The 21808-nt window shown below is 40.8% G+C and overlaps 1 protein-coding gene across 2 annotated transcripts in view; it reads right to left on the bottom strand.

Moving 5' to 3' along the window:
• Positions 1–21808, bottom strand: part of FIG4 (FIG4 phosphoinositide 5-phosphatase) — a 444470-nt gene that overhangs the window by 251165 nt on the left and 171497 nt on the right. For both annotated transcript variants that reach the window (XM_073627061.1, XM_073627062.1), the window contains 2 exons: positions 2790–2918; positions 563–663 (listed from right to left, as the gene is read on the bottom strand). In XM_073627061.1, coding sequence (XP_073483162.1) covers positions 563–663; positions 2790–2918 — 230 coding nt within the window. The remainder of the gene's footprint in view (positions 1–562; positions 664–2789; positions 2919–21808) is intronic.

Below are 21808 nucleotides of genomic sequence, written 5' to 3'. Positions count from 1 at the left end.
TTGCACATTCATACTTACCTAGGTAGATGTAGCATGGGTCTGATGCTACATCTGTCCCCCGGCGCCTCTACACTAAGAACCGGGCGATTGAACATCGCCGATCCTCGGTTTTCAGAGCTCCGTGAGCAGAGAGCTCTAGACTGTCAGTCACAGCTCTCTGCTCTTCTCCCTCCTCGCTCATTGGAGCGCTGGGCTGTGGAGGGGGCAGAGTGGCCATCTCAGGCTCTTAGAGGCTTACGGAGAGGCTGAGCTGGGTGTCAGTCCAGGTACCTGGCGGATCCAGACTCCGTGGTCGGGATGACGTGGTGCCTGGACTGACATTGGTGACGTCAGCAGAGAGCGGACAGTCTGCTCTGTGCTGAAAACAGGTCACAGGAGTACAAGACAAACTGCACCCCTGTGATCTATAGGAGTACAGCCAAACAAGCTTTGGCTAAACTTCTCCTTGAAGCTTAAATGTGAATTTCAATGAAAGGTTAGCTTTAAGAATATTGATCCAGTTGAGATACTATCAAATTCTCCCTGTTCCTAAATATTTAGCACTCAAAACATTATGCTTTACCTCACAATTTGCTCCTCTCTTTAAAAACCTTGTGCCAGCAAATTTGCTTGATCTTCTTGCCATCAGAGTCACATAGACAGGTCGACCATAAATTAACAGCTCTTTGTAGAGTTGTTTAGGTAAATTTTTGATATAATGGACTAAACAGAATTGAACAAATAATAGATTCATGATATAAAATAATCACAGCATGTGACTCAAAATGCGCAGATTTTGCTGATCATTCACCTATCAGTAAGGCTCCTTTCACATTTGTGCGACTTAGGATCTGACTCGTGAGACACAAAGTCGCAGGACAAGTGAAATGTTATGTATCTCTATGAGAGACATTCCAATTGACACTACTGCTGCGACTTCAGAAAAGGTTCCTGTACTACTTTGATCTGACTTTGACACAACTGTAATGCCAGAGTGTAAAAGTTTTATCACAGTCCCTTCAAAGTGTATCAAAGTCAGACTGCAAAGTTGCACTGAAAAATGCGCAACTTTGGAGTCGGCTAGTGTAAAAGGAGCCTAAATGACACTCATCAGAAAGATAACATTTTTCAGGAAAATAAATTTTAACCACTCCAATACTGGCCAGTTTCACCCCCTTCCAGCACAGGCCAATTTTCAGCTTTCAGCACTGTTACATTTTGAATGACAATTGCGCGGTCATGCAACAATGTTCCCAAAGTACAATTTTATCATTTTTTTTGGGGACAGATAGAGCTTTCTTTTGGTGGTATTCAATCACCCCCAGAGGTGCGCACGTTGGAGGATGCCCATGGACGTCCTCCCGAAACTGGAGAGACGCACTGTGAAAGGGTTAAACAGAAGAACCAAATGGGGTTGATTTACTGCACTGTGCACTTTGCAAGTGCATTTGCACTCTGCAAGGGTATTTGCTCCAGAGCCTAATAAATGAGGGGGAGCTCTGCTGACTTCCATCATCCAATCATGTGCAAGCATAAACACTGTTTTTTTATTTTTCTTTGCATGTGATTGCGTATACTTTGCAAAGTAAAGCTTCACATCATTTATTAACCCCTTCAAGCCTAAGCCTTTTTCTGACACTAGTTGCTTACAAGTTAAAATCAGTATTTTTTGCTAGAAAAGGAATTTGAACCCCCAAACATTACATATTTTTTTTTAGCAGAGACCCTAGAGAATAAAGTTGTTGCAATATTTTATGTCACACTGTATTTACGCAGTGGTCTTTCAAACAAAATTTTTGGGGAAAAAATACACTTTTATTAATTAGAAAAACAAAACCGTAAAGTTAACCCACTTTTTTTTGTATATTGTGAAAGATGATGTTATGCCGAGTAAATAGATACCTATGGAATGGTGACAAACTATGATACTTAAAAAATCTCCATAGACTACGCTTTAAACTTTTTTTTAACAGTTAAGAGTTACAAAGGAGTTCTAGCGCTAGAATTATTGTTCTTGCTCTAACGATCACGGCGATACCTCATGTGTGGTTTGAACATTGTTTACATTTGCGGGCGCAAATTACGTATGCGATCGCTTATGCGCACATGGATGGGGTGATTTAAAAAAACAAAATACTTATTTATTTTATTTTTACACTGTCCCTTTAAAAAAATATTTTGATCATGTAAACATCCCTTGTGACAGTAATAGGCAGTGACAGGTACTCTTTATGGAGAGATCGGGGGTCTATAAGACCCCAAATCTCTCCTTTGCACTTAAAAGCATTCAAAACATCAAGTTTGGCTGAATACTGACATTTTTTCAAATCCGGCACCTTTAAGGCTTCAGTTAACCGGAAGCGATGTTATAACATTGCTTCCAGGTTACTAGATCCTAGACCAGATCAATGCCTATTCCCGCTTTGTTTGGGTTTCTGGCCAGCTGGCAGACGTGCCGGCTGGCCACTCGAGTCTCCCGGTGGGACAGGAGAGCCTGAGCGAGCCATGCAAGGTGGCAGGAGTGACTGATTAGACACATCAGTTGTGATTAAAAAAACGGTACGGTACCTCGGTACAACCCCTTGAAGCCGAAGGCCGCATAATTGTATTACATCGGCATCAAGGGGTTAAGCTCTTCAACTGCAAAGTGCACAATCTTTTTACCTTTAGTAAATCAACCCCTGTGTTTTTCAAAATTTTCTAAAGAAAAAACCGTCCAGCATGTTGAGCACTATTATCACCGCAGTCATTACATAACATGAAACTCTCATCTTTCATTCACAGTTCATTGATCATGTTGTAAAGGATACTTGACTGTCCACAAAAACCATGAATTATATAAAGCAGCCAGTCACGATGTACAATGTCTTTTACACACTTTAAAAGCTGTCCATTCCAAACATATTTCATGCAAGGTTCACTGCATATGCCAAAAATACCTGGAAAAAAAATTAACAGTTAAACAGTCAATAAATACATTTTGTTGATTGCTGCATATTGTATTTCCACATACAGATATAATATACCGTATACAAAAAATGGCATATACACACTGTATGTATAGCATTTGAGATACAAAAGGGTCAAGGCCTTCCTAACACCATAATTCTGCCAGAATGAAGCCATGATTTTCTTTTTAATAAAGTTTCCAAATTTAGGAAAGGTAGCAGATCAAGCAGAAGCTCAGTTGGCAATAAAGCTCTTAAGCAACACTGTCATGCTGACATAAAAAAAACTAAAGCAAACGTGTAACTGCAAAAGATAGTCAATCTGATACCAAAAAACACTGAATATATCGTGCTACACCTTTAACAATTGCTACACCACAGCATGCATTCAAACAAAATAATGATTACATGTTATGTACTCACTACCAGGCAGATTTTTCTGCTTCACATTGGAACTGGATGCTTTAGGATAAAGTGTGAGTGTATAAATTGAACTGCACGCTTGATTATTAATAAGCAGTATTGGTAAGGTAAATTACCCGTTCTAACTATCTGCAGTGTTCAGCATAAGTAAATAGTAAATTAATAAATAGGAAGGAAAGGTCTGTCTGGTTTTGGGAAAACATGGGTAAGTTTTTAGTAGGTTTTATTTTGTGTAAAACATTTTTTATTTTTTTTTTATTTAAATGGTAGTGAATAAATAACATGTAATTACTGTTTCGCGTAAAGGCATACTGTGATATAACAGTTGTTAAATGTGTAACAGACTATATTCTATGGTGATTAAATTGTAGCAATACACCTTTGCACTCACAGCAAACATTAAGGCAGCTTTCCTTGAAGCAGTGAGGAATACAACAGTCTATACAATTCAAAGCCAATGCTGTCACTTGCATAATACTTGAGTGATGCTGGCTAAAGAATGTCTGCGTAGAGATAGGAAAAAGGGAACCAAGGTCTAAACTTACCACAGAAGAGAAAGCTGTTCCATGTGAGCACATTAGCCATCCATCCATAGTATAGCCAGGATGCAGATGAAGGTGCTAGCCCAGCTGGAATTCAGATACACAATCAAACGAAATCTGGAATTTGCTGAAGTTATGAGTAAGCGCTAGCCACAGCGCGAAACTCGTCAAATTTTACTGTACCCCACACTGTCTGTGATGTCTTTTGCATGAAAGGTCAATGAAGGTGAAGTGTTGCAGCAAATTCCGGATTTCTTTTGATTGTAAAGGTCTAAATTTACATGAATACAAAGTTAGTCAGGTAGAAAAAAGACGTATATCGATTTTAACCAATAAAAAAATGAATAAATAAATAACCTGAAAGCTTTCACCCTCAGAACTCTAAACCATCAGTTGATCCAGAGGAAGGCAAAAAAACTTGATCCCCTTAGACAACCTGATATTTGCTGAATCATCCTAATTAGAACCAGCTCTTGTAGGAGTCTATTCCATATTTTCCCAGCTCGTACTGTAGAGATGTCTTATGAAGAGGCTACACCTCTTTTCATTTAAACACGAAGAGTGTTATCATTTACAATGTCCTTTAAGTGGACTACTTTGCACCCTGCCTCAACCTCGGGTGAGACAGTTTGTTCCGGACCACAAAAAATCCCTTTGTTGGAGTTTTGCCCAATTTATGGGCTAATCTGTAACTAATTTTCAATTAAGCGGTTGAGGTAGAGAAAAATATTAATATTCATCCTATTCTATTGATTTTTTTTTTTAGTACATATGTGCATCCCATCCCTGATGACTGGCAGGAAGCCAAGAAACGCGTTAGATTTTAAACTAAGGGTGCCGAGCTAAGCCTACTTTAATTATGAATTTAATCAATGCCATTCTCCTGAATTTGTATCCATATCATGTGATTTATGTCATTTTGATCAGTAAATTTATGATTCATGTATTTCTTTGTAAGAATTGCATCAATGTATGTCCATTGATTTGTTTGCATTTAATTTGTTGATTACCATTATAAATACATTAATCTTTTTGATTATATTTGCATTCTAATTTATTTCATTTGTTTTTGCTTTAAAAATCACGGACCACCCCTAGGGGTTAATGACATCAAATTAAATCAAAATTAATTTAATTCATTTACATTCATTATCCATATCCACAATGACATGTTTCATTTAAAGCCCCATTTCCGTTCTCTAATTTCCTACTTTGCACTAAGTTTACTATATGGGCCATTTATGTACTTATAGTACCACAAACAGAAATTCAAGCAGTAATATAGTTGACAATAAATAAGGAATATTTGAGCACATGTATACTAAAAAATCCACCACAGCTGAGAGGAAAACATGGACACCGGGCAAGGTGAAAAGGGAGAAGTGACAAACACAAAAGCTCCTGAATGTGTAGTGCTGGGGGATGCCCACCTAGGCAGCCTTAACTGTGTGTTGTTAAGTATACTGGCTTTTACTTGTAGTCCCACAGGGATAGACAGATGACTCCAAAATATTATTATCACCAGAATATGAGTAAACATAAGAAGTTTAATGGAAAGTGCTGGTTAAAAACGATAATAAAAACCAGACTGGTCAGTAAAACCGACAAATATCACATTATCCCAAAGTCATAAGCAACAAGGAAGGCTCCACATACCATACAGGGAGCGCTGCTGAAGAGGAGAAGGGAAGTGGTCTGCCCAGGTAAGGATCACTCCATCCCAAGGGGGTCAGCTGGACCAATTCAGGCATGGAAGGCACTTGTAGGAAAACCCTGCTGTGCTGCCAATGTTAGATGAAATCACGGCTCTGAAAAGCTGGCAGTGCATTGGTAAAGGCGTCTGCTGCAGTGTGAAGCAGTGGCCCGCTGTTGTCCCTGAAGGTAGGAGATGATCCACAGACTCAGTCTGACCGGCTGGGGCGAACAGATGGCACGCCGGGATGACGTCAGAGGCTGGGAGCAGTGCCAGCGCTGTCAGTATGCAAATAGCAGGGGGATGATGGATGTGGTGTGAGACAGTCTGTCACAACGCATTTCGGGCATGGCCCTTCTTAAAGTCATGCCTTGACACCAGTCTTGAATGTAATGAAGGTCTTATTTAGAGGGGAAATTTTCAAAAAATATACTACCACATAAAATCACCAATATTACAAACAAGATATAGTGTGCTGGGCTCTTTTGTATATCTGTGCCTTGTGGTGAAGAGCTTTTTGGCAATGTACTTTACCATGATAAGGCAACAAAGTTTCCATCTTTAGACTCCATGAAACAGGTACATGCAGCCCTGGGACCCCCTTATTTGATTACTAAAGTAGTTAGAAATTGGTTAAATCTACGACTATGATAGAGATATGAGAAGCATGGAAGATAGCATGGAAGAAAAAAAAATCAGCTAATGATACTCACTTTATATCTTTATATTACTATTAACCACTGGGAAAACCAAGAAAAGCTTTATGATTTGCATCATCTACAATAACTGCCAAACTGATGTTGGTTATTGTGGGTGGTAATATAAGAAAAGCAAAAATAAAATTAAATGCTATAGGTCCTGTCTAAGATAAGGCAACAACAGAAATTTGTATATAAAGTGCTGCACTACTCACAAAAAATGCATAAATAACCAAAATGCACCAGTCAATGTGTAATTCATCCAAAGTGCGTAAATACATAAACCAAAAAAATTGGATTGGTATCATTAGTAAAAGGCAAATTTTCCTTTAAGCATCATACTTGTGCTTAGAGCAAAGCACAAGGAAAGTGAGCTTTTTCATTGTGTGAAAAACACTATATATGTGCTCCTCCACCAGGGGCCACACAGGGAGACTTACCGCAAGATAATTACCTTCTTAATCAAAGAAGTTACATAGTACTTGCAATATTCAGGTAAATTACTGCAGAGAATGGGAAAAGGCCACCACTTCCATCAGATAATCATATAACCTCCAGTTCACAGAAGCGTACATGGCAAAAACAGATGCTCCACATAGCTTAAAAACCACTCAGCAAAATGTTATTGAAACCATTCAAACTCACATCCGAATGGAAAATAAACAACACTGTGTATACAAAGCAGTCCGGAAGTGGTACTGACCGCTTCCTCATTCTCCCAGGTGTGGTGATGTCACAAGCGCCGGCTCTACCCCACACGTTTTGTCGTAGGTGGCGTTGTCTGGGGATCGGAAGCCAAGCTTGTCCACCACACTGTATATCAGGACTGGGCATTGGAAAACAGGAATAAAGCCTAAGCCAAACAACCAAGCTTCTTTATGGGAACACCATATTATTAAATAAAAGTATGCCATCTTGTGTTAAAAAAAAATAAACAATGTCCTTCACCATCAGGTTACAAAAAGATCCAATTCAAAATAATATGAAACACAAATAAACAAAAAAGTAAACACGTTTTTCAGTGTCCACTCACTACAACACATCGAACACCAAAGAAAATCCCCACAATTGATAAAAAAAACCCTGTAAGGATTTAAGAATGTCTAAAACATAATAATATAGGAAAAAAGATGTACAGTATATAAACACATGATTATACATATAAGAGTATGATGCCAAACACAGGGTATAAAAATAACTATCCTCTGAGGATCATAAGTCCACCAAATATATATATATATATATATATATATATATATATATATATATATAAAAATATATATATATATGGCAAGATAGCTACAGAAAAAGAATGTGGAGTGGGTATTCACTCGGTGTTAAAGAGGAAGTAAACCCTGATGGGTTTTACTTCCTCTTTTGTTCCCTGCAAACCCTGCAAAGTAAAAGCATAATGGGCTATGCATCGCATTCTAGCCCATTATGTGGCACTGACCTGCAAACGAAGCCCACGCTGTCCCTGCTGGTGGCCACATCCATGTCTGCCCCTCTTCCTCCGGGGGCCGTGGACTCCGGGTCTGTGACTGACCGAAGCCATGTGACGTCACTCCCATGCATGCGCGTGGGAGCCACCAGTCATGGCACTCGCTCGGGAAGAAACGGCACGGAGGGCCGTTTCCTCACAGTGCATGTGCCGATGACATCATCGGCTTACTACAAGGTAAATATCTCCTAAACTGCACATCTTTAGGAGATATTTACAGTACTTATTAGGTAAGCCTTATTCTAGGCTTACCTATAGGTACAAGTGCTAAAAAGGGGTTTACAACCACTTTAATAAACGCTTTGACATCCCACTCCACACTGGTTTACTTCACAGGTCTGAAATACACACCAATCATAACAAGATTAAAGTAAGAATAGTCATTCCTATTATATTTAGACAATATTTGCTTATCTCGGAGTACACAAATGTTTCAGTTTTAGAGAATCTGTACAGTGCTAATAAACTGTGGGAGTACAAGATGCACAAACCAATCATCTAACTTGCCTTTTCATTATCAGGGTCAGAAATTCCAATCAGGCGTGGCCCATATAGCCATTATCATCACCGCAAAAAAATGCATTTGTTTTTGAACCAATTGACCACAAAAATCCACCTTATTGTTGCAAAACCAGGAAATAATATATGAATGCATCCTTAGGCCTTGGATGTCTATATTACCTGCATACTTTAGCATCTATGAATGATGTGACTGTATGCTTGCTTACTAAATAAATTTCACATTTAAGAAAAGATACGCAATGTAACACACTGCATCAGCCCATAGATAATATTCTGGGTCTCAGAAAATGTCTAGATGAATATCTGTGCTATACTTCTTGCTCATGTAATATCACCAGGAAATTAATTTTACTTCTTAGTGCTATACTTAGTAAAATGTACCTTAGCATGATTACCTTTAAAAGTGAAGATTAAAATACACATCTTATATTAAATATTTAAATTATATAGTGAACTCCCTGATAAAAACTAAATGGAAATGACATGCAAGATCCATAAAGTTTACTTGGTTTTATTAAAGAGGTTGCACATGTATAGTAACTACTGGCAAGGTGCAAAAAAAAAAAAAAAAAAAACATACTTGTTATCTTTTTAAATAGTAATTGATTTTTCCACATTTTCTAGTGTAACAACTTAAAAAGGAATTTACCTGGGATTTTTTTACTTTTACTTAACCAAATACAGTGGAACCTTGGATTACGAGCATAATCCATTCCAGGAGAATTCTTGTAATCCAAAGCACTCGCATACCAAAGCGAGTTTCCCCATAGAAGTCAATGGAAACTAAAATAATTAGTTTTGCATTGACTTCTATTGCATGACATACTGTATGTTGCCAGAGGTGGGGGGGGGGGGGGGTGCCGGAGAGCCTCGGAAATACCAAGAAACCCTCGGAAAGACTCAGAAACACTCGGGAACGAAGTATTTCCGAGTGTTTCAGAGTATTTCCAAATGGCTCTGAACCATTCACAGTGTTACCGGTGCCCCCGCACCTCTGGTCAAATGCGGTACTGCACACCACATTAGCTTGAATTCTGCTCGTTTTGGGAGACAACACTCGCAAACCGAGTCAGGATTTAAAAAAAAAAGTTGCTCGTCTTTCAAATGCTTGCTAACCACGTTACTCGTTAACCAAGGTTCCACTGTACTCCATGATACCAATGCAAAAAGATCTACCCCTTTTTTTTTTAATTAGCTACAAATAAAAATGTACTGAACTAAAATAAATACACTGAAAATTTTATATGCAACACCTAAAGTGTCATATGACCTCTACTTAAATACAACAGCTTCTGGAAGACCCCCAACGTTATTTGGAGAACAAGTCTGGAAAAATATTCCAAGAGAAAGATTTTTTTCAGTCTACAAGAGACTGCTGGGAGAGACTAACTAAAAGTTTCTCAGCGAGCATTGCAGACAAAGTTTTATCGAGTACCCACTAGACTTTGTGCCCAATGCAGGTCCATGTTTTCTCAGCATGAAGATGTACAGGTGTTGCATGGATCCCCGTGCTGGCAGTCCATAGAAGCCTATTGGGACAAGGCAGAGCTGCACAGACAGAGCCACTGTGTCTCAATAGAGGAGATTTACCAAAACTGGAGTATGCAGAATCTGGCGCAGCTGTGCATGGTATCAGCTTATAAATCCAGCTTGTTCAATTAAGCTTTGGTAATAAAACCTAGAAGATAATTGGTTACTGTGCACAGCTACACCAGATTCTGTGTGCACCAGTACCCGCATACCATATTGGAACACAGCAGCTTTGTCCGTGCAGCCATGTGTCCTAATAGTTATCTACGGATTGCCAGAATGCTGATGCACGCAACACCTATGCATCCCCGTGCCAGGAAAACATGGACCTGTATGGGGTACGCAGTCAACTGCCTTGTGTGAATAGACCCTAAGGGCCTGTGGTGAAAAACTTTTCTTCAGTCGGGCTTTGCATCCCCATGCAAGTATATGGGAATGGAATGCAAATCCTGCTAGAAGCAGGTCAAGTGCAAATCAGAAGGAATTCAAATGGAGGTCAATTTACAAGTGTCTTGAACTGATGTCGATAAATGTCCCTAAAAGAACTGCTGTGCCATAATAATAATATATTGCACCTATGAAGTGTTTTGTAATTTGAATAGTAAAATCCTTATTAAAAGACAAATTTAACAATTTTACATTTTTTTACAACACTACAAAATGCTGTATAGACAAGTCAAAGAGGGTGAATACAAAGTACTGTGTAAAGAGGTACTTCTGCATGCTACACAGAGGTTGCAAAATAGCCCTTAGTACATGTTCATGCTTGGTACCAAGCACTAACTGGCACTGGCAAGTGTAATAGCAGTGCTTTTACTCCTTCATCCATCAGGGTCAAAATGCAATGTCTGAATTTTTCCCTTTTTTACTTAGCATAGTGAATGAGGTGAAGTCATGTGTGAACTTTAATCATCTAATCGTGTGTAAGCAAAAATCCTGTTTTTTTTTTTTACATTATTTTATTCACAATTTATCTACGTCTGCTATAATACTGATTATTTATCAATGGCCACTACACTAACTCTAGAAAACCTAAAATCATCAAACTTAGGCAAAGAGATAAAGAGGAGAATTAGAGCCAAAAAACATTACATATAAAGTATATTCACCATACACTATCTGTGCCACTATTAGATAGCAGAAGCAAAAGTGATGCCAAAAAACAGAGGCACTATAGGACCTCTATTGGCCCAACTAAAAGTTATTTTAATTATGGCTTTAAAGCTTAACTTTGGCTTACTGACCTATTCCCCCCCCCCCCCAGCTAAATGCCTCATATGATCCACAAGCAACTGCATTCACTTCACTTTTGGCTAAAAAAAAAAAAAACCCTTTACTGCCAGGCTCCAGGCTTATAGCAAATGACATCGGTGGGTCTTCTTGTGTAATTTATTTTAAATTACTAAAAAAATATAAAAGTCGGAAAACTTTTTTTTACACAATAAGCGGTACAAGGCCATGGTAGAAGCCAGCCCACATCATGGGGTACTTGTGAACATACACCAAAGATGTGACTTACACCAAAGATATGGTGGCTATTCTAGTTTGGATTATGTTTTCTTTACGACTTTCCGCCCACCATATAGCAAAATGACATCGGCAAAGTGGTTGTGTTATCATGACCGGACGTCATATGACATCTTTCAGGATAGCAAGCCGCTGCGCACCTCCGGGGGCACGCATCATGGTGATCGTACTTGCAGTGTCTCAGTATTGATTCACCGCAACTCTGATCTAGGTAAAGAGTCTCTGACGGAGACTCTTTACCACATGATCAGCCGTGTCCAATCACGGCTGATCACAGTGTAAACAGGAAGAGCCGTTGATCGGCTTTTTCTCACTCGTGTCTGTCAGACATGAGTAGACGAGAGCTGATCGGCTGCTCTTCTGACAGGGGGCTCTGTGCTGATTATCAGCGCAGCCCCCCCAAGGATGCCCACACTGGACCACCAGGGACACCACCAGGACCATCAGGGATGCCCACCACTATTCACCACCAGGTACGCTACCCATGGCCACCAGGGATGCAAATCAGTACCCCAATGGATGCCAATCAGTGCCAAAAAATAATGCTTGCCAATCAGTGATGCCCATCAGTACTATCCATTAGTGTACATCAGTTCCACTTATCAGTGCCCATCCGTGCCTCCTATCAGTGCCCATCCATGACGCCTATCAGTGTCTATCAGTGCCGCCTTTCAGTGCCCATCGGTGCTGCCTTTCAGTGCCACCTATCAGTGCCCCATCAGTGCCGCATATTAGTGCCCATCATCAGTGCCACCTCATCGGTGCCCATCAGTGCCTGTCAGTGCAGCCCCATCAGTGCCCATCAGTGAAGGAGAAAACTTACTTATTTACAAAGTTTTGTAATAGAAACAAAAAAAAACTTTTTTTTTTCAAAATTTTCGGTCATTTTTTTATTTGTTTAGCAGAAAATAAAAATCCCAGAGGTGATCAAATACCACCAAAATAAAGCTCTATTTGTGGGAACAAAATGATAAAAATGTAGTTTGGGTACAGTGTAGCATGACCGCGCAATTGTCATTCAAAGTGCAACAGCGCTGAAAGCTGAAAATTGGTCTGGGAAGGAAGGTGTATAAGTGCCCAGTATTGAAGTGGTTAAACATAGAACTGAAATAATATAGATGGGCAACATGCTCCTTCATTTCCAAAAGTACTTGGTATATCCGTCAGCTCCTGACACTGAGAAGAGTGGTGGGCTGCAAAGGAAAGGCAAATATATACTGCTGGATGTAGCAACAGAAAAAGAACAGAGTAGCAGGGACTTTAACGGTGCCAACAAATCTTGGAAAATGCTTTCATATTAAAAATGTAAATTTTTTTGATACAAAATATGTTTAAAAGAAACAAAATGATTACATGTGGTACATCACTTCTTACAAAGGTAATAAAAACAAGGTGGCTATAAAATACATAGGTTCAAACCAGATTTGAGAGAAATTGCACATTAGCCCAACATGTTTCGCTGATTGCTTCTTCAGGGGACGTGCAATTCAAAGACAAATTGGTATGACAAACTAGACAATATGAGAAAAGAAAAAAGACAATTTAGATGAAAATCTCATTCAGTATTAATTTTAGGCATAAAGGTAGGTTTAATAGTATCATAGCCAGGTTCCCACTACAGATCATATGAACGCTGCCACTCACCCCACAAATAACACCACCAATAACACGCCAGCCGGATGTGAAAGCTCACCCCCAGAGGTTTCCCAACACAGGAGGGAGATGGCCTAGGTTGTGGACATAGAGGATAGAAGGATCGGGCTGTAATGTGAAACATGGGATATTAGACAATGATATGCACAAGGTAGGCGGTGGCTGATATAAAGGATAATAATGGGGAGAGATTCTTTTTCAATTATAAACAGGCACTCAATCTTATGCCGATAGTCTGCGGATGCCTCAGAATCAGTCCTACTTTTACTAACTCCTATTCAATCAATTATAATCATACTAAGTAAGTAATGTTGTGAGAGGCATCAGTCCCCCTATATAGCCTGTGTATAATTGAAAAATAATCTCTCCCCATTATTATCCTTTATATCAGCCGCCGCCTACCTTGTGCATATCATTGTCTAATATCCCATGTTTCACATTACAGCCCGATCCTTCTAGCCTCTATGGCCACAACCTAGGCCATCTCCCTCCTGTGTTGGGAAACCTCTGGGGGTGAGCTTTCACATCCGGCTGTCGTGTTATTGGTGGTGTTATTTGTGGGGTGAATGGCAGCGTTTATATGATCTGTAGTGGGAACCTGGCTATGATACTAAACCTACCTTTATGCCTAAAATTATTACTGAATGAGATTTTCATCTAAATTGTCTTTTTTCTTTTCTCATATTGTCTAGTTTGTCATACCAATTTGTATTTGAATTGCACGTCCCCTAAAGAAGCAATCGGCGAAACATGTTGGGCTAATGTGCAATTTCTCTCAAATCTGGTTTGAACCTATGTATTTTATAGCCACCTTGTTTTTATTACCTTTGTAAGAAGTGATGTACCACATGTAATAATTTTGTTTCTTTTAAACATATTTTGTATCAATAAAATTTACAATTTAATATGAAAGCATTTTCCAAGATTTGTTGGCACCGTTAAAGTCCTTGCTACTCTGTTCTTTTTCTGTCTCTACATCTTTTTTTGGGGATGAAGTGCCCTTTGCTCTGGGTGTTGACCGTGAACCAGACCAACCTTAGTCATTATATACTGCTGGAGATGTTGGGATGAAAGCAACCTGTTAATTTGCCTTAAATGAGCCAAGCACAGATTTTGTTAAGTTCCCATGTTAGATATTTATAACATCAGCATATATGCTTTATTTGTTCAGGATAACATAAAAGGAGAATATATCTTAAGCTGGGTATTCACAGGTCAAAAATCTGCTGAAAACAGTTGATTCAGTGGAAACTGGCTGTAGTACGGGTCTATATTCATAATTGATTTACAAAGAACTTGGTATTAGGAGTTATTAACTATGATAGTTTTAAGGTGATTATTTCTATATATGTAAAAATGTATGCTTCTGAGCTCACAGATGGTCACTCACAGAGGGTCACATTGTCTCGGGAAGACCATTGTGGCCAGTCTTTTGTTAGTACCAGATTAAACCAGCTTTTTCGCGCCTTCCATCAAGCCTTTAAAAGTTTAGACAATAGAGAACAGGGGAGAACTTCTTCTAGGACGTGAGTGTGCCTAGATCTTGAACAGGCTGTTGGCTTCCAGAACTATCTGAAAATTCAGAAGTTGAGGGGTTCCCTGGATTGAATGCTGAATTTATCCTTATTGTATCATCTGTAATACATCTTTAATCGAAGCTAAGTAAATCTCTTTTATTACATTCTTTGTTTTGTGTGTTTTAATCATTGCATTTACTGACCACATATCTGAAAGGGTAAATATACAAATGAATCTATGAATAAATGTAACACAGAAATTAACCCCTTGTTATACTGGCCAACATTCGGCACGTGCGTACAGCTGTCTTATGACTGCCTTCTGTTGAACTGGCATGCTGGAAAACCAGCATCTAACCAGCTTCAGTGTGTTCTGGTGGGGGAGCAGTCCCCTGTCAGAACACAAAGGCAAAGCGGGAGATCACTGCACTAACATCGCTTGTGTTAGTACAGCGATGTCTCCGATTTTTTTCGTTCAGCCCGCTGAGTTAAACGAAAAAAGAAAAGCTTCTAGTATATACCCAGCCTTAAGGGAAGATGCTTTGGAGTACACATCTGACTTCTTAGGTTTCCTGCTCATGACACTAAGTGCATTTTTTGTTTTATCTTGAATAAAGCAAATGGAAAATACATTATATTCAACCATTCAGCAAAATAAATAGTTTGATCAATACTTACAAATCTAAAGAAGGCTGACTTTCATATTTCCACATTTTAGATCAAGCACGTGTACTGCTGCTTAAAATTGTGGTTCTGTTTGGCAGTGCCTTGCAATCATTTTTACAATGAGCAGAGTTGTCGTGATGGTTCAGTTGACATGTTTGCAACAAGAGGATGGATTAACTTAATATTCTGTACAACAGTTACAAGAAGAAAGTGTGGGTGTATACCGAACTCCGTACACGTGCTGTCTTCAGAAGACAATGTTGCTTTATTATAACTGTGGGTAGGCCTTTATTATCCCATTATAGTAAAAATTTGGGTATATAAAATTGGGGGGGGGGGGTGCAAACATTATTAAACAATTGTTTCAACACCACACCTCCAAAGTTGCTGACATTTATTTTACCTTTAAGACTGAACCATTTTGGCAACATCCAGGTAAGCTGGGTGTAGAGAGATTAGCCACTGATGTGCAAATGTTCAGTTTCTATGGCAACCTCAACTTTGTTACACAGCAGAGCAAAGACAGCAACAGCAATTATTGAAAATACTTTACTGTGCTTTTTTTACACTGCTTATGTGGCAGCTGGGTTTGTTTAGCATTAGGAGCTAACAAGAGAATCCTTCCTTCAATATATTCATTTATACTGTATAAATACAGTAGAGTACTGTGGAAATTTTTTTTTGAACACTTGTCAAAAATGGTGTAAAAGTGAGAATTCTTTCAAACACAATTGAATGTTTTAGTGTAACAAGCTAAGGGGTGCCTAAACAGAAGTATTCCTAAATCAAATCAGTATTTTGTGTGTCTACCGTTTGTCTTCAAAACATTATTAATCCTCTTAAGGCTCGTACACACGATCAGACTTTTTGACAACAAACATGCAAATTAGCTGTTTTGGAGCAACATCCGACTGTGCGTATGCTCCATCAGACAAACTTTTTCTGTTTCCATCGGACTTTTGTTGGCTGTGCGAACGGACAAACTTTCCGGCAACAAAAGTCCGATGGAGCAAACTCTGATCGTGTGTACACAAAAGCATCGGACTTCTGTACAAATTACAGTACGCAGCCGCGAGAATGTTTCCAGCGCGAACCCATCGTGCTGGTTCTCGGCGACAGGGTACTGTACATCTCGCATTGGCTGCAATAGGTAAAACACATTTTCCTATTGCGGCGAGCGTGAGAGGGAATTCCCCTCTGGGGGCATACCAGGCCCTTAGGTCTGGTATGGATTTTAAGGGGAAGCCCCTATGCCGAAAAGACGGCGTGGGGCCCCCCCCCAAATCCATACCAGACCCTTATCTGAGCACGCAGCCTGGCCGGTCAGGAAAAGGGGTGGGGACGAGCGAGCGCCCCCTCCTGAGCCGTACCAGGCCGCATGCCCTCAACATGGGGGGTGGGTGCTTTGGGGAGGGGGCACCCTGCGGCCCCCCACCCCAAAGCACCTTGCCCCCATGTTGATGAGGACAAGGGCCTCTTCCCGACAACCCAGGCCGTTGGTTGTCGGGGTCTGCGGGAGGGGGGCTTATCAGAATCCAGGAGCCCCCTTTAATAAGGAGCCCCCAGATCCCAGCCCTCCAACCTTTGTGAATGAGTATGGGGTACCGATAAGCCCCTCGCCCGCAGACCCCGACAACCAACGGCCAGGGTTGTCGGGAAGAGGCCCTTGTCCTCATCAACATGGGGACAAGGTGCTTTGGGGTGGGGGGGCCGCAGGGCGACCCCTCCCCCAAAGCACCCACCCCCCCATGTTGAGGGCATGCAGCCTGGTACGGCTCAGGAGGGGGGGGGGCGCTCGCTCGTCCCCACCCCCTTTCCTGACCGGCCGGGCTGCATGCTCGGATAAGGGTCTGGTATGGATTTTGGGGGACCCCCACGCTGTTTTTTCGGCGTAAGGGTTTCCCCTTAAAATCCATACCAGATCTAAGGGCCTGGTATGCCCCTGGAGAGGAACCCATTTTTTATTTAAAATTTGGCGTGGAGTTCCCCTCAAGATTCATACCAAACACAGTACCTGGCATTGGCGGGATCCGAGTCGGATCCCTGCACCAGTGTGAACCCGGCTCGCAAAGTGTCAATCTCGCCAATAAAAGTGGCGAGATTGACACAATATCAGACAACAATACAGAAGTTGACCAAAGGGTGGTGGTAAAGAGCTGAAAAACCACGTGATTTGGTGAAAGTTGGCTGGAAAAGTCCTGCCGTCTGTACGCAAGACAAACTTCTGGCCGACGCCCTTTGTACAAAAATCCAAGGGAAAGTTTGTACAAAGTCCTATCGTGTGTATAGGGCTTTAGATATACTTGCATACTTGTTTTTTTTTAAGGAACTTGGAACATAGGTTGTTCTAAACAGACTACTACTAGAAGTACTAACTAAAGTTCTTCTGTGGATTTAGGCTGTGCCAGTTGCTCCTCTCTTTTCATATAATCCCACCCAGACTCAATAATGTTGAGATAAGAGCTCTGTGGTGGCAAAGGCTATCTGGTGGCCATACCATATGTTCCAGGTCCCCTTGTTCTTCTTTTCCACTGAAAATAGCCCCCTATAACTCTGACTCTGTTTGAGGTCATTGTACTGCTACATAATACAATTGTAACCAATCAGATACCTACCTGATGGTTCTGTATGATGCATATGTATCTGCCTGTGTTTTTTAGCATTGAGGAGACTATTATTATTTCTGACCAAATAACCAATTCTATATGCAGAAATGCAGCCCATAACCTGCAAGGAACCTCTGCCATGCTTCACTGTTGCCTGCAGACATTCATTCTGATACCACTCGCCAGGCCTTTACCTTCTGTTACAATCATGTATTTCAGACTTGGACTCATCAGTCCGGAGCACCTTCTGCACACCAGTTCTTGGGTTTTCTGCATAGGTGATTTTTGTTGGCCTTGTTTCCACATTGGTGGTATGAATTTTTAGTCACAAGTCCTCCATGAAGTCCACTTTTGACCAGGCTTCTCCAGACTGTAAAAGGGTGCTCCTGGGTTCCACCAATAGCTGCCCAGTGTCTCCACCGATAGCAGCCAACAGAGTCAAAGGTATAATCCCCAAGAATCTGACTGACCATTATCCAGCTTAGCACCATAGTGCTAAGCTGGATGACGGTCAGTTGTGACCCTAGGGATTATACTTTTGACTCTGTTGGCTGCTATTAGTGGAGACACTTTTATTGGATACCTCCACCTGAGGATTGATTTTTGGGACGATGCAGCTTGGACACAGATTTCAATTATGTCCTCAATCTCTAGTGGTGATAAAAGAGGTAATATATATAGCATAAACCATGTTGCCGGATAGTGCTTTTTGAATTAGAGTACACCCCTTAGGTTCCGTTTAGTCACATCTGAGGCCCTTACCTATGGCTCCCAGGTACAGTATCTCACAAAAGTGAGTACACCCCTCACATTTTTGTAGATATTTTATTATATCTTTTCATGGGACAAAACTGAAGAAATTATACTTTGCTACAATGCAAAGTAGTGAGTGTACAGCTTGTATAACAGTGTACATTTGCTGTCCCCTCAAAATAACTCAGCACACAGCCATTAATGTCTAAACCGCTGGCAAACAAAAGTGAGTACACCTCTAAGTGAAAATGTCCAAACTGGGCCCAAAGTGCCAATATTTTGTGTGGCCACCATTATTTTCCAGCACTGTCTTAACCCTCTTGGGCATGGAGTTCACCTGAGCGTCACAGGTTGCCACTGGAGTCCTCTTCCTCTCTTCCATGATGTCCTTAGTCTGCTTGTCTTCAGCAAACTGTGTGTGGACTTTCTTGTGCATCATCTTTAGAAGAGGCTTCCTTCTGGGATGACAGCCATGCAAGCCAATTTGATGCAGTGTGTGGCGTATGGTCTGAACACTGACAGGCTGACCTCCCACCCCTATAAACTCTGCAGCAATGCTGGCCACACTCATATGTCTATATCCCGAAGACAGCTTCTGGATATGACGCTGGGCACGTGCACTCAACTTCTTTGGTCGACCATGGCGAGGACTGTTCTGAGTGGAACTTGTCCTGTTAAACAGCTGTATGGTCTTGGCCACCGTGCTACAGCTCAGTTTCAGGGTATGGGCAATCTTCTTATAGTCTATGCCATCTTTAAGTAGAGCAAACATTTTTTTTTACAGATCCTCAGAGAGTTCTTTGCCATGAGGTGGCATGTTGAACTTCCACTGACCACTATGAGAGAGTGAGAGCGATACCACCAAATTTAACACACCTGCTCCCCATTCACATCTTGTAACACTAACGAGTCACATGACCCCGGGGAGGGAAAATGGCTAATTGGGTCCAATTTGGACATTTTCACTTAGGAGTGTACTCACTTTTGTTGCCAGTGGTTTGGACATTAATGGCTGTGTTTTGAGTTGAGTGTTTTTGAGGGGACAGAAAATTTACACTGTTATACAAGCTGTACACTCAATACTTTACATTGTAGCAAAGTGTCATTTCTTCAGTGTTGTCACATGAAAAGATATAATAAAATATTTACAAAAATGTGAGGGGTGTACTCACTTTTGTGATATAGGAACTACAGATATCCAAGAATATATGGTGATTTTTTGGTCAGACTGTGCAGATGTTTGTCACACTTGCACAACAAACATTTTATACATAGACCCCCAATTGTCACAAACTTGGGGCTCAAACATTTTTGAGTTATGGATTCAATTTTTTTTAAGTGCCTTGATGCAGTAGTGTGGGTTCACATGTACAGTGCCTTGAAAAAGTATTCATACCCCTTGAAATTTTCCACATTTTGTCATGTTACAACCAAAAACGTAAATGTATTTTATTGGGATTTTATGTGAAAAGGACCAACACAAAGTGGCACATAATTGTGAAGTAAACGGAAAATGATAAATAGCTTTCAAATTTCTTTTACAAATAAATATCTGATAATGTGGCGTGTATTTGTATTCAGCCCCCTGAGTCAATACTTTGTAGAACCACTTTTCGGTGCAATTACAGCTGCAGGTCCTTTTGGGTAGGTCTCTACCAGCTTTGCACATCTAGAGAGTGAAATTTTTGCTCATTCTTTCTTTGATAAATAGCTCGAGCTCTGTCAGATTGGATGGAGAGCGTTTGTGAACAGCAATTTGCAAGTCTTGCCACAGGTTCTCTCTTTTTTTTTAAAAGGTGTTTAGTTTGGTTTTACAACAAAAAAACAACAGAGACAGACTGCTTTACATAGTATGTAGAATAGATCACTTTTAACAGTCCATAAGAAACAGAAATACCCCAACAACAAACATTCACGCATTCATACTTACACTCACTCGAGCCCTCAACACATACGATCCTGTAGCACCAGTAGCGATCCAGGATCCCCCCAGGCATTGGATGTTTCATATAAGGCAATCTCTGGTTATTTGTTTTGGCATCTTGCCGAACAGTGTTACTGGATTAAATTGGTGGAGGACTCACTGGGAGAGCTGTGAAGAAAGGACATCCCTCCAGAAATTCTCCGAGACATCTAGCCATGGTTGCCATATTTTGGTGAATTATTTAGGGCATGCCCTACTCTTATATGTCAATTTGAATTTGGGGAGGGCCCCATGAACAGTGCGAAAGAAGGCGTGGGCTGAAAGGGGGCCCACATTCTTTCAATGCAGCAAGATGGTTTTACATGCATAATATAACAGTATACGTAACAAAGTCCTGGCGTGTGTACGAGGGACATGGTCCTAAAAGTCCAACTTCTGGAGTGTGAGGTATCAGGAGGTGAAGTTTGTGGTCAAAAAAAGCAAATAAATCCTTGCAGAAGGTTGAAAGTCCAGAACATGTGAAAAAAATCAGCAGCAATCACATCTAGCACATGCAATATCCCGAATGCAATATCTACGAATGTTGTCAAATGTGTTTCTGCCAGGCATAAAACCGGATTGGTCCGGCGGTATGAGGGACAGAATGACCATCTGAAGTCGAAGGGCGAGAATCTTTGCTAGAATTTTGGCATTCTTGTTTAAGAGGGATATGGGACGTAGGACCCACACTGCAGCCTATCCTTGCCAGATTTAGGTATGACAACAACGAGTGCTTCGTTCATAGAGTCAGGAAGTTTCCCCAGCTTAAGAGAGTCTTGGATTTACTTAAGGAGCCTAGGAGCCAGTCCTTCTATGTGTGTGATACCATTCTGAGGGGAGGCCATCCAGGCCTGGAGTTTTATTGGTTGGTAATAGGCGTATGGCCGTAGTTAACTCCTCTAGCATGATAGGTTTATCTAGGAGGAGCCGCTGGGGGCTACTAAGTGCTGGGAAGTCAAGTGATTCAAAGAAGACTCGAAAGGCTTGTTCTGAAGGCACAGATGTACCTTCGTATAGTTTGCTATAGAGTTCTGCAAAGGTTTGGTTAATAGTCAGTGAGTCAGTAGTAGTTGACCCGTCCGGGAGTTGAATTTCAGCAATCGAACTGTTCTGAAGGTCCGTATGGGCAAGATATGCAAGGAGCCTACCGTTTTAATCCCCATGCTCATGAATGCAAGCAGAGAGGTATAGTTGTTGCTTCCTGGTCAAATCCACCATATGAAGCTGCAGCGCCTGATGAGTGTCCGTCAGTATACCTCTAGTCTCAGAGGAGGGGCTATCCATTTG

This window comes from Aquarana catesbeiana, linkage group LG04, assembly GCF_042186555.1.
Source record: "Aquarana catesbeiana isolate 2022-GZ linkage group LG04, ASM4218655v1, whole genome shotgun sequence".
Lineage (NCBI taxonomy): Eukaryota > Metazoa > Chordata > Amphibia > Anura > Ranidae > Aquarana > Aquarana catesbeiana.
The sequence above is the reverse complement of the archived record's forward strand: the minus strand, read 5'-3'. Positions and strand labels throughout refer to the sequence as shown.